This window comes from Ictidomys tridecemlineatus, chromosome 8, assembly GCF_052094955.1.
Source record: "Ictidomys tridecemlineatus isolate mIctTri1 chromosome 8, mIctTri1.hap1, whole genome shotgun sequence".
Lineage (NCBI taxonomy): Eukaryota > Metazoa > Chordata > Mammalia > Rodentia > Sciuridae > Ictidomys > Ictidomys tridecemlineatus.
This window is the reverse complement of record NC_135484.1, coordinates 75,694,355-75,708,995: the sequence shown is the minus strand read 5'-3', so window position 1 is coordinate 75,708,995 and position 14,641 is coordinate 75,694,355. Positions and strand designations below refer to the sequence as shown.

The window sequence follows — 14,641 nt, the reverse complement described above, 5'->3', positions numbered from 1 at the left end:
GAAGTACCACTTGAAGTTCCACGGGTTTGTCAGTCTCATTCACAAATACATGCAGGGGCCTCAACTAGGATGCTCATCAACCAAACCACCCACCCACCCTCCCTCTCCTTCTCCTTCTCCTTCTCCTTCTCCTTCCTCCCTCCCTCCCTCCCTTCCTTCCTTTGTTCTTTTCCCAGCAGCTCTTTACCACTGAGCTATACCCCAAGCTCTTTTATTTGATTTTTATTTTGAAATAAGGTCTTACTAAGTTGCTTAGGGTCTCACTAAGTTGTTTGACTAGCCTTGAACTTGTGATCCTTCTGTCTCAGCTCCTAAGTCACTGGGATTAGGCATATACCATCATGTCCAGCTTGGAGAGTTAGTCTAGAACATGGAAAAGGAAAGCCCAGAGAATAAGAGGAAGTATTATACCAGTTTCAGCCGGGGAATCTTGACCTAACACGGATACTTGTGTTGCTTAGAGATTGTATATTTGCCTGTTAGTGATAATTCACCACGTGTCATTTTGGCCTAGATGAACTACTACATAACATTATTCACATCTTTTTTTTTAATCCCTCATTCATCAAACATATGATTAATTTAATCTTCAGATTCTCTTATGCTGATAACAAGATACTCTGCATGGTATATATAAATGTTCAGGTCACTATGGCTAGGATACTAGATACCAGCTGTAAATTAGTTGCCATTTTGGTATATGTACTTTCTTGTGATGTTGATTAGCATCAGCTACTGCCTGAATCTGATTGATTTTGTGACATTAGAAAGATTGGAATATGGATAAATGTTATCAAGTTAATATCATCCTTTGAGGCTTCTTTAGTAAATAATCATCTGTCTTTTTACTAAAGACATTCTGAACTTATGGTCCCTTTCAAACTGTAACAAGGAGTTCCTGTTACTTTGAAACTTAATTCAAATTATTAATCATTGCAAGTTCCTTACTATCCTGCAAGGGGAAAAATGGATCCATCCAAGCATTTTAAAATAAATTCGAATGTTTTTCATTTTCAAATAAGGGACATCTTTATTTTTCATTTTTGTTACTTTGAAAATTACCAAATATAGTCCTGATGGCAGTTTTCTTACATGAGTGGAACATGGTGGTCCTACTAACTGTACTGTAGAAATTGGGCACTGATTTCTCAACTGTGTTGTTTCCCAGATTGGGAGGTAGCCTGCTGCAAGTATATCTGATTACTTTTCTGTATTGCTTTGTTTTCATAGGAATTAAACTCTTCTTATTTTAATCAATAGATCTTTTTAATATTTGATGGAGGAGAAATTAACACAATTACTAACATTAGATTTTAGAAAACATTTCTATTTCAATTTTCTTTGCTACTAATCATATCTCTGTGGTTAATAATCAGTATATAAATGACAAATATCTGTGTTCTACCTTGTGTTATACAAGACAGATGTATGTAGATTCTGCTTTTGAGGTGCTTATAATTTAGTTATCAATTCTTTCTTGACATTTGTGGATAAGGACTTTGCAATAAGTTTTAAATTTTGGACTTCAGATTGGGAAATGACCGTGGGAAATAAAACCTTGTCATTAGTTTTACTCTAATGATATAATCTAGACATACTTGGAGGCCTAATTCACTCTAATAACCCTCATCTACCTTGAACACTGATACGGAGTCTGCAGAGTAAGTAACGATACTGTTACTCATGAATGTTCCAAATTCAGCTACTTAGCCTTCTCAGTTCCCCTGTTAGGTTTTGTTTTGTTTTGTTTTGTTTTTGTGATTTATTTTTATATTTCATTATTTAGGAGATTTTGTACCAGTAAGCAATCCTGAGGGAAATTTTAAAATATCCAAACTCCAAGAAGTAGAAGATCTTTTTTTATTGGCAGCTGGAACAGGCTTTACACCAATGGTTAAAATACTGAAATATGCTTTGATTAACATACCCAGTCTCAGGTATGTAATTTTACCTCTATCTACTATTGTTTGTGAGGCTATTTTATTATTATAAGGTATTCTAAATTGATTATTCATTGGATCTTAATAATCTTGTTCTCATTCCTTCATTTATTGTTTCTTACTTAGACTCTTCTAATCCTATTTTTCTAATCCTATTTTCTTAATTTGACTCTTTTATCTCATTTTAGTTTTTGATATTTTTGGTTAGCTAATTGGTACAAAAAAGCTTGCACCCTAGTTCAATTAGACTTTTCCCTTGTGCATATTTTAAGTTTAATTAGTTGCATTTAATGAGGTTTTTTTCTTTTAAGGAAAGTGAAATTGATGTTCTTCAATAAGACAGAGGATGATATAATTTGGAGAAGCCAATTGGAGAAATTAGCATTTGAAGATAAAAGGTATTATACTGATTGTAACTCTACTAATACCATATAGTACATGTAGGCCTTATGTCCTTTGACTGAAAATTTGAATTAACCAGAAAACTTCTTCAAAGAAAAAGTAAACTAATTAATAAATCTATAAATATAAATAATGGTAATTCTCCCTACTTACCCCCAAAGAAATACTGTCTAATAAGATCCAAATTAAGGGCTAAGAGGTGTAGCTCAGTAGTAGAGTGTTTGCTTAGCATGTGCAAGGCCATGGATTCAAATCCCAGCACCAAAAAAATTAAAATATATAGTGGTGTGTGTGTGTGTGTGTGTGTGTGTGTGTGTGTGTACACTCAGCAAGATATATATCTATCTCTTAAGTTGGGTTTAGTGAAAAATATTCCTGTGTAGTAGTTAATTTGTTAATTCCGGATATTCTTGTATAATGTATAATGATATTTTATATATATATATTATAATGGAGAATTATTATGTGTGTGTGTGTGTGTGTGTGTGTGTGTGTGTACATACTAGGGATTAAACCCAGGGACACTTAACCACTGAGCCACATCCCTAGACCTTATATTTTTATTTTGAGACAAGATCTCACTAAATTGTTTAGGCCTCACTAGTTTGCTGAGGCTGGCTTTGAACTTGCAATTCTCCTACCTTAGCCTCCCCAGCAACTGAGATTATAGGCATGGCCCAATTGATAAAATAAATTTGATGAGAATGGATTAATCAAAAGGAAACATGTTGTAATATTTCTTAGACCCTTTAACATGCTAATATCCATTGTGACTTTCAAAGAGTGGGATTTCTTATGCAGAATTTAGCATTTTGTCTTCATTGTTGTTTGTTTGCATTAATTCTTATTAATAGACCGGTCATTGGTATCCTCAGTATACACCTTTGGAAATGCTTGTATAGTCAATAGGAAACAATTGATGTCAAGCTGAATCCAAAGACAGAAAGGAGAGCAAAGTGAAAAGTTATTTCATTGAAAAAAAGCTTAGCGTAGTCAACTGAATATACGAAGACAATTTTTTTTTCCGCTACCAGGAATTGAACCCAGGAGTGCTTAACCACAGAGCAACATCCCCATCCCTTTTTTTAAAAAAAAAAAATTTTTAGTTGTAGATGGACACAATTCTTTCCTTCCTTCCTTCTTTCCTTTCTTTGCTGAGGATTCAACCCACTGCCTCACACGTGCAAGGCAAGCGCTCTACCACTGAGCTACAGCCCCAGCTCCCCCAGCCCTTTTTAAATTTTTTATTTTTGAGGCAGGGTCTTGCCAAGTTTGCTTAGGGCCTCGCTAAATTTTGGAGGTTGACTTTGAATTCCTGATCCTGCTGCCTCAGCTTACTGAGCTGCTAGGATTATAGGTGTGCACTACTACGCCTGGAAAAGAAGATAGTTTAAATGAGGCCATATAGCACATCTTCCCTCAAAAGATGTGAGAAAGGAAATTCAGAACAAAATTTTTTTTTCATATTCAATCCATATTTTTATTGTGGTTACAGATTATTAGATATCAATGTTTGTACACAAAGTCTTTTATTTAATTAAATTTAGATCTTTACATTTAGATCACAGAAGGCGCTGATTTAAGTTTTCACATCTGATAGACAAAAACTTGTCACTTGGCTTTCTTTTTCTTCCATGTGGACATTGCTGAGTGTTTGATTTTCCAATATTTCAGAACAAATTTTTTACCAGAATAGTGCATAGGACAAACTGTCAAACTGTCTGAAGCATTTCTGTAATCATTTAGAGCTATTTCTGGGCTGGGGATGTGGCTCAAGCATGCTTGCCTGGCATGCGCGCTGCGCTGGGTTTGATCTTCAGCACCACATAAAAATAAAATAAAGATGTTATGTCCACCAAAAAACTAAAAAATAAATATTAAAAAATTCTCTCTCCCTTTCTCTCAAAAAAGAGCTATTTCTGAGAATTTCAGCACTTAATAAGTTGCACAAAATATCTAAAGTAAATATTTATGTTTATTTATGAAAACTTGGTCTGAGATAGGTAAAATTCTATACCTTTTAAAAGTTAGAGTAAAATCCTTTAGATTCAATATCTGTTCCCAGGAGCTCTAGGTTCTTCTGAATATCCACAATAAGGCAATACTGTGGTGTTTTCTGGCTTTTCTCTGTTATCTCCCATCATCATCTTTTAATAGGTGACATTTAATAGCTGACTGAACTTACTTATCCTTGGATAGTTATTGTTCTTTAGAGTGTCAATATAAGAGTATTTATTGTATTTAGGTAATTATGATAATTTAGAGAATGATTTAAAGAAATACAAATTTTGGCTTTTCGTGCTTCTTTTATACTTGGAAGTGTTTATCAAGAAGCTTAGGGATATAAATTTAGTTTTTCATTCTACTCGACTTAAACTTTTTGCTTAAGACTTCAGAAATTGCTTAGTTCTATGGGTCTGTCTCTTTACCTTCGGAATACAATAATAGCATTTTTTCCTGTTCACTTCTATTGTGAGTTTTGTAGAAGATAACTTAAATGCTTTGGAAACTATGAAGTCCTCCCATATATATATTATGAAGGTTTCTATAAGCATGTGTGTAGTTTCTTAGGGGTTAGAAGTCCTATTTACCCAAACATTTAAAAGAATTTAAACAGGTAGGCTTTTAGCTAGTTTTTTTTTTTAAGAGGGAGAGAGAGAATTTTTTAATATTTATTTTTTTAGTTTTCGGCGGGCACAACATCTTTGTTTGTATGTGGTGCTGAGGATCGAACCCAGGCCACATGCATGCCAGGTGAGCCCGCTACCGCTTGAGCCACATCCCCAGCCCCAGGTTTTTTTTTAAAAAAAAGACATTTTAGGTGGTTTTTTGATAGAAGTATTCTTTGAGATAGATCCCTTAAAGAAAAAAAATTTTTAAATTTCTAAAGGAAATTTTTTATTATTTTAATGAACATTGTACTTTTAGTCTATTAATAGGAGTTAAACTTGATCTACAAATTAACTCGTAAAAAAATGAACATGTAGACAGTCTTTCAACATGAAGTGTCTTTTAACAAAGTCACCTGTGTTTTGTTTTGTTTTGGTCTACATAGTTTGGGTTGGTGGAATTACATGGGCTGTAGTATTATGGTTGAGGAAAGGCCCCACCACTCCCCCACCCCCCCACCCCGCCTTTTTTTTTTTTTTAACTATGGATGCCTGGCTCTAACAGCACTCACCAGATGAGTGATACTTCTTCAGCCTGCTGAGAGAAGTGATAGTGTTCAGACTTCTAACCTGTCTTTATCCTCTTTATTCTCCTTCTCTTTCTCCTCTTGCTCACTCACATGTGCGCACTTTCTCTCTCTCTCTCTCTCTCTCTCTCTCTCTCTCTCTCTCTCTCTCTCTCTCTCTCTCCCTCTCTCTCCCCCTCCCTCCCTCCCTCCCACTCTCTCCTCCATGACTTTTTTCTGGAGTCTCAGTCTTCCTAACTGGAGGCACTTGGTTGGAAACTGATTCATGACCATGGACTCTTGGTGTCTTTTGACTTACATCAAGTCAAGCCCTTACTGGAAAACAAAAAGGCCTTGCCTGTGTAGATGGCTTGGGAACATTTATAAAGAATTTTACTATAATCTGGGGTTTTATGTAGAAATAGGAGAATCCTAGCCTGAAAGACTTATTGATGGATTTTGTTAGTACTGTTCAGTCAAAAACATAATTGCATGTCCTATACGTAAAAGGAAAGTAAAAGTTCAGATTCAATATCAGGTAGTTTTAATTATAGTCACATTTGTATTTTAGTTAGCATTTAAGATATTAATTTTTAAATATATTTTGAATCACCCTTTCCCACATCTTGACTCCCTTGTGTCACTTGTAGTTTTTGATAATAAAGTTTCTGATGACAAATGTGTTTACCTGAATACATTTGCCTGATTCAATTATTAAATAATGTAATAATTTTGAAAATGCTCTGAAATTCTGTAGTTAAAAAAATTAAATACTGTCTAGAATTAGATTCCATCTTTCTACCAAGTCCTTTGTGGAACAAGGAAGGATAGGAGGGGTAGTAACAGAGATTGGTATATGATCAAATATTTTAATTTTTTTTCTGGTCCTCAGGGTTTATCCAGATAATATTATTAACAAATAAAATTCTTTGAAATATCATTATGAAATGGAAACTTGTTAACCTTGTGACCTTGGGCAAGTTACTTTTTTTGACTGGGCCTCAGTTTTTTGATCTGTAGAACAGACACATTAATACTCATATCATAGGGCATCTGGATTCGTGTGTTAGCATATGTAGATGCCTAGTCCATAATTAGCATGTTTGTAACAGTTGCATTTATTCATTCCTGAAATATGTGTGAACATTTACAGTGTGCCTCTCTATACACAGGGGCACAATAGTAGTAAGATATTGTGTTGCCTGTTTTCTCATGCGGAGCACAAAGACTGTCTCTTCATTTTCCCTTATTGTTCCGTTCAATAAAATTGAGGGAAAAAAAGGAAATTCAGAGTCATTTTTAGAATGTTTCTATTTCAATACAATTTTCATGGCACTAAGTATGAAATCTGAAAAGAAAAAAAAAAGTCAGCTTACCTGAATTTTATCCAGGTATGTTATTATACTTAACTGTTAACACCAGAAGTTGGGATTCAAAGTCTAGCAAAATCTTACACATTTATTTTTTTTAAGAAAAAACAGTAGGCAGATATATGCAATAGTAGATTTAGTTAATTACTATGTGAAAATGAAATGAAATTAAGTTTCATTTCATTTTCACATAGTATTAAATTTCATTTATTTTTTGAGATAATGTCACAGTGACTATTATAACAATTGTATTTTCTACTTAGTGTATTCTGTATATAAAATATTTTCTGTTTCAGTGATTCTCAACGTAGAGCAACCCCAACATGCCTCAGGACATTTATGTTCAGGGATGTTTTGATTGTCACAATTGGAGGGGGAGGTGATACTGACATCTAGTTGGAAGAGGCCAGGAATACTGTGAACTTCCTACAATGCACAGAAAGCCCCCCAAAACAGAATATGGAACTCAAAATGCCAATAGTGCTGGTTGGGAAACCCTGCAATATATGCAATATAACATGATTTTTAACAATGGCATTATATTCAGACATGTGAACATATCATAATTTAACTAATCTCCTACTATTTGATATAGTGACTAAAAGTTATTCTGTACTTCCTCTAACTATTCAGAATAAAAATTTCATCCAAATAATCAATAGATCAAAGTGTTCTAAGGCTGTTGATACATTTTAACAAATAGTCTCTGGAGAATGAAGTATTTAACCCAGATTATTGTGTACAATACACTTAATAATGGTTTTTTGTTGTTGTTGTTGTTGTTTAAGAGTGGATAGAGGGCTGGGGATGTGGCTCAAGTGGTAATATGCTTGCCTGGCATGCACAGGGCGCTGGGTTCGGTCCTCAGCACCACATAAAAATAAAATAAAGATGTTGTGTCCACCAAAAACTGAAAAATAAATATTAAAAATTTCTCTTTCTCTCTCTCACTTCTCTCTCTCCTCTCTCTCTCTTTAAAAAAAAAAAAGAGTGGATAGAGAGATCAGTGATTGAGTAATAGGGGAAGGGGAAAGACAAAGGAAGGAATTCCAAGCAGCAAGGAAATAAATCACAAAGGACCAACGTTTATTTACCCAGTTATATCTATCAAGAGAAGATTGTGTACTTTAACTTAGATTTCTATGCTGTTTGCAAAATGTGTTTGACATAGGAAATTATAAAAAATAAGACTACTCTAAAGTGCATCAGTAGCTGTGGATTCTGTGCACTGAGAGGAGAAAGAGTAATCACACTTTTGTGAGAATAAGGATATCAGTGCTTCATGCAAGAACTGACTTTGAGCTGGGCTTTGGAAAACAAAATAGCATTTCTGTGAACAGGAAAGGAAATGTTGGTAGTGGCGATAAAGACCTAAGGGCCAGAATGCTCTGATGTTTTAGTGACAGACCATAGTCCAGTTTTGTTCCTAGTATTTTCTTTAGCTAGAAAAACAGGAAAAGATGGAGCCTTAAGTATTCTGAAATGGTAGTCTGTTGGTAATGAGGAACCATTGAAGCTTTTAAAGCAAAGTTGCAAATTTGAATCTGGGTTTTTAGCATTACTAATATGGCAATGGTGTGTCAGATTAAGGCTAAGAGTTGTGTTTTAGACAAGAGATGTAGGACCTGATTTGGAGTTGTGGCAGTTAAAGTGAAAAAGTAGGAGACATGCAAGAAATAGGAAGGAGGGGATAGGTTTTGGAAGCTAATTGGCTGGAGGAGGATATTTGTTGGATATTTAGGCTCTGCTCTTGATTTACAATGAATAAGTACATTTCAAGTTGTTTTATCTCAGGTAACCATCAGTCTAATTTAAAATAAAAATTTCTAGCAAGCTTATTTGCTTTCATTGACATTTTAGACCTCATAGGCATTCATCAGAACAAGCCTGTTCTTTCTATCTCTATCTCCCTCTCTCCCTCTATGATGTTTTGCATTTTATAGTAATCTGAATTTATTTCAAGAGTCCTGGTCCTCTCTGGCTCTTTTGAAATCATAGGGCATACAGGGAGTTTCAGGATGTTTACTCATTCATGCGTCTAGCAACTCAGTATTGTAATTGTTTAAGATCGCAGGTTGGCCCTCATTCAGAAAAATCCAGGACAGAGGATTCCACAGGCACAATCTGTATCTTGATATGTTATAAGAAATCTTTTATTAAAGAAATCTTGGCAGCAAGGATTACTCAGGGCTAGCAAGAGAGAGTGAGTTTGAACACGCGTGGGAGTAGCTTTTTATTGGGGAACAAGAGATTCAGGGGAGAATTCCATCCAATGAAGGTTGAGGGGGGACTGCACTCCAAGGTCAGGGTCAGTGATTGGGTCCCCGGGGTCAGTGGTCAGGCACACCCCCACACAGATGGGTTCTCTCATCAGGAAAGGGCCAGGCAAGTTCCGACACAGCCAGAACGCCTCAGACCCTTAACGGGAGCCGCCCAGTCACGTGTCAGGATGGCTTACCACACGATGTGATTCTGCAACTTGTATTTGGGGTAAAAAATGGGAGTTCATAACCCACTTGAATCAAATGTATGGAAGATGATATGTCATGAGCTTTGTAATGTTTTGAACAACCAAAAAAAAAAAAACTGTAGAAGAAGGAAAAAAAAAGAAATCTTGATCTTAACTTAGAATTGTTTCTGCTTCAATTTGAGCACTGTTACTTTCCTGTGACGGTTAAGCAGGATAGTAGCCTCCAATAATCCTTAAATCTTACCATGCTGTCTGTTCACTTTTTCCATTATGTGCGTAAAATGGGACCATTGTGTGAATAAATACAATATACACAAGAAGTTTATTTTATTTATGTGTTTATATAAATATCTGTTATTTATCATCATCTAGTTCATGTCTTTAGAAAATATGCCTCTAATTAGATTTTTTTTGCAAGCATCTTAATAAAGGAAAATTATGAATAGCTACTTATTACAGATTACAGGGACTTTGGCATTCGTTTATATATTTTAGCAATTTTATTCCAATGATAGGTTCATTGGAAATGGAACCAAAGAAGAACATCTGTTACTTTTTGATCTTTTAATTAAACAGGGTACTTTCCATTTTTTACTCAAATGTCTAGAATTGGAAGACAGTAGTTCTTCAGTTGCTATTGGGTCCCCTTTGATAATCTGTTGAAATATTATGAATCTTCTTCCCAGAAAAATGCACTTATTAAATCATACACATTTACATATATAATTTCATAGATGACAGCACATGGTGTTGTTTTTCCAAGCACAGATTTTATTTTTAGAGAGTATTTTATAAATCAATTCCTTCATTCACTTGATGAATAGTTTCTGTGCACTTATATTGAGCTAGACCTGTGTGTAGTATTGAACAAGGCAGACAGTGACTCTGCTCTTATGGAGCAGTAAGCAAATATACTTTCTGAAATTATGTAACATTATCTTTTTTTAAGTTCCAGGAAGGAAAATATAGGCTAGTGAAAGAAATTATAGGTTAAGTATCAAGTTATCAAAATGCTTGGACCAGATTGTGGAGATTTTCAGATTTGGGAATATTTGCATAGACTTACTGGTTGAGCATCTCTAATCTGAAAATCTGAAATTTGAAATACTCCAAAATATGAAACTTTTGAGAGGATCATGTTGGGGCTCAAAAAGTTTTGGACTTTGAAACATTTGGGGTTTTAGGTATTCAGATTGGAGATGTCCATCATATGTTTGATGAGGCTGTTTTGTGTAAGGTGGATTTAAATTTCTGCTAATACTAAATGAGGAACCTTGAAGGTAAGAACTAAAATATAATTCTGTAGGTGTTTATAGAGTATTAAAAAATGGGGTGAGGTTGGCGTAATGGCTCAGTGGTAGAGCACTTGCCTTGCATGTGTGAAGCACTGGGTTTACTTCTCAGCACCACATATAAATAAATGAATAAAATAAAGATCCATCAACAACTAAAAAAAAATTTTTAAAAAGCATAGATTGTTAGGATCGTAAGAGATTATGTAGTTTCCCATCTCATTGCACAGATGGGTCCATAAAACCAAGAGTCTGGGATCTGTACACAGAGCTGTACTATTTCTCTATCCCCCTGCTGGCACTCTTGTTTGGTCTACTGCTTAGGCCAGGATGATCACTTCCTGGAAACCCTAACCCAGTTGAGGCACAGTGATGTGAAGGCAGTGATGCCAGCCATGTTTTTTTCTCTTCTCATATTTGGTTTCCTTGTTCCCTCATATGAAGCTATTCACTTCAACTTTTTCTTAAGTGTATATTAACAGAACCAATTTCAACTATTCTTCAGAAGTATCTCAGTTACTAACTAGAATATGTAGAAATGCATTTTATTTGATGCTATTGAAAATAGAAGAATTAACTGTGATTACTAAAATAGAGATATCAGAATGGGTACAATATAAAATTTTGAATTTACTATAGCTTTTAACCATCGGTTTACTTAAAGCTTAGGTAAGATATGGTCAGAAATTATATTTTGAGACTTGGTTTGATGTTCTTTCCCATTTTAATTCTATACCCTTTCTTTTGCTTTCATCTGTTCCATTACATAGCATTTAAGTGCTCCTATTTTGGGGCTAGTAAGGATATAGTGATCGACAAAGCAAGCACAGATCCTGCTCTTCTGTAGTTAATGACACAACAGAGAAGGTAGACATGGAAATAGTAATCTTGTTAAGTAAGCTCATACTTATAACCTGAAGTAAGGGCTATGAAAAAAAGAAAAACATTTTCATACATTTCCATAGCCTGTATAATACAGGACCCTAGACTGGTGGGGCCACAGCACTTCCCTATGGGCATGATACCTGAGCTAAGAACAGAAGACAGAACAAGCCACATGATGGCAGTGAGAATGGAGAAAAGTAGGTAGAGGGTTAGGAGCGAGGACTTGATGAAGAAATTGAGTGTAGAGGATGAGGTAAAGAGTGGTTCCCAGAATAAAACCCAGGTTTTTAGCTTGTGTAACCATGTGAACTGATGCCATTCACAGAATTATATCAGGTGTGCAGCAGGGAGATAACAAGCTGATGGACTTTGAGACAGCAACAGTAAAAGTCAAATGGGATTCTTAGTCTAGAAATCATCCAAGAGAAATGAGCCAGAGATTAAAATACACATCACTGGAAATTGTTCTGTATTGTGATTTTTGCAAGCAGATTATTAACAGAGGTATGAGGATCTCTGAGATCCCTTGGAGTTCTATTTCTAATGATTTTTTTAAAATGCCAAATTACTTTCTTTATCTTTAGGAAAAGCTAATCCTTACTAAATATAGATTTACCTATGTAACATTCTTGATACATTCAGTTTTTCTTTTGAGGAGGTGTTTTATTGAACTTAAAACATGCTAATAATATGTTTAAAATAATGGACTTTTAAAAATTGTTTATTTCCCCTAGATTTGATGTTGAATATGTTCTCTCAGCCCCTACTTCTGAATGGAAGGGCAAACAGGGACACATTTCACCAGCTCTTCTTTCTGAATTTTTGAATAAAAGTTCAGAAAAATCCAAAGTCCTTCTTTGCATCTGTGGACCAACACCATTTACAGAACAAGGAATAAAGTGAGTAGCAGTGTGGTGGGAAAACCCGGAAATGAAAATCTTGCCTGAAAAGCAGTCATTCAGCTAGTCTTTCAGTTCCTTCTGCTCATATGAATCTACACTTTAATAACCTGTTTTTATGGCTTAGAAAAACAACGAAGTTTTCAGTCTTCCCATGAGTGAAGGGTTGGAGGCCAGGATCATGTGTAGTGTTAGATATGAACACAGAAGTAAGACACAGCTGCCACCTGGTGTTCTCTGCCAGTGGCTGACAGTATGCCTCTACTTCCACCAAAGCTTTGTAATATAAATAGTAATTATTAAGCAGTTTGTCTCATTGAGGCTTTCAGTCTTCATTCTCTGCAACTGGGTAAAAGCTAGTAAATAACAAAAAGAGTGATTGAAAACCAGGCAATTAGACCCAAAGAAATTAGAACATATAAAAGGCAAGACTAGTAGTTGAATTGAAGATAATGAATACTCAATGGGGTGCCATCTTATTTAAAATTCACCTTGATATGATTTATTTCTAAAATGGCACTATAAAATATTTGGTTGAATGCAGCCACCGTTGGGTTTCTAGATGATTTTGAAATATGACTGCCATAAATGTCCTGCTTTTTCTTTTCAGTACATGACTAAACCTGACATTTTCTAGATAATTTTTTTATCTTGTGGTTTTATTTTTATTTTAATTATAAAAAATTGATCCTTGTCAATGAAGGTGTATATATAATAGGAAAAAAGGCTAGAACTACATTGTTTTACTTTATTGACACTATTATTTTAGAAGTATCTCTATGAGCACAGATTGCAGTATAATGATACTTTTAAATGATTGGAATCATAAACCCTTCAGCATTGAAAGACTGCCTGAGAAGGAATCTCTTTTATAGCCATCCTGGTAGAACTACATTGTCTCCCTCCATGAATGATGAGCTTTTGGAATGCTGGGACCATGTCTTCTTCATTTTGGTTCCTGACAACATATAGAAACAATTCCTTGCATACCAGAGCCTCAGTGTATATGCATTAAATAGAGGGTAGTCATGACCTTAGTATTTTTGCATTTTAAAAATGTACTGTCATCTGTATAGTTCTCTTTTCTGAGTTTTGCTTCACAGCTAATCTTTCAGTATTATACTCCTGGTGTTCCCAGAAAGCCCAGGAGTGTCATTAATCATTACAAATGAATGCCTGATATTATTTACCCTTGACCATGCTGCATAGAGTTGCCTTTTGAGATATAGCTTGATTCAAATCTGTACTTGCAATTCATAACATCTAGCCTTGTGACTCTTAGTTAATGACTCATTTCTTTGATTTCCTTGTCCTCACCATCTTAATGCATGTAATGTGTCCCTTTATTTTCATTGATAATGACATGAGTCTTTTATAATATCATGGTTTTTGTTCTGTAACACAAGTTTCTTTAAAATACTCTTCCGAGGACCTTCCAAAATTAATCTTATTTCTGCCACATAGGTTATAAGTAGTTGACTTTCCATATCCTTGAGTTCCACATCCATAGATTCCAACAATCATAGATCAAAAAATATTTGAAAAACATTGTATCTGTACTGGAAAACTATTTATATAACAGTTATAGTATAGTAGATATTACAAGTAATTTAGAGATTATTTAAAGTGTATGTGAGGATGTACTACATCAGATGCAAATTTTTTTTAGAGAGAGGACTTGAGCATCCATAAATTTTGGCATCCACATGATTCCCAGAACCAGTCTCCTCCTGTACCAAGGGACAACTGTATAAACATCCCAAACATATCCTGCATATTTGGTGAACATTTGTTAATTTTTATGATATGATAACAGAGAAAAACTCAGAATCCTATTTTTGTAAAAAATACACAAAAACAGCTCATAACTACTTGGCCAATAATGACCTTTTGATCCACTAACTACCACTTTATCACAGATACAAATAAAACAGTCATGACTTTGAAAGCCCACACTATCTGGTGGTAGAAACAAATGCATATACTAATAACTAAAATATGACACAGAATATCACAAGTACTCTTACTAGAGATAAAACAAAGTATGGAAATTCAGAGAGAGAAGTTACTTTTACCTGGGAGGGGGGGCGTGTATTAGGGAGACAGGCACAGCATGATTAGAAAAGACTTGTGCTTTGAATGATGACTAAGATGTTGCCAATCAAAAGAAATATAGGATAGTATTACAAGCAGAGAAAGGAGGAGGGT

The 14,641-nt window shown here is 34.8% G+C and overlaps 1 protein-coding gene across 4 annotated transcripts in view; it reads left to right on the top strand.

Annotated features, from left to right (window-relative positions):
- The window catches only part of Cyb5r4 (cytochrome b5 reductase 4), a 101,177-nt gene that overhangs the window by 70,106 nt on the left and 16,430 nt on the right, over positions 1–14,641 (top strand). For all 4 annotated transcript variants that reach the window (XM_021726039.3, XM_021726040.3, XM_040283036.2 and 1 more), the window contains 3 exons: positions 1,787–1,937; positions 2,252–2,338; positions 12,269–12,433. In XM_021726039.3, the coding sequence (XP_021581714.2) occupies positions 1,787–1,937; positions 2,252–2,338; positions 12,269–12,433 (403 nt within the window). The remainder of the gene's footprint in view (positions 1–1,786; positions 1,938–2,251; positions 2,339–12,268; positions 12,434–14,641) is intronic.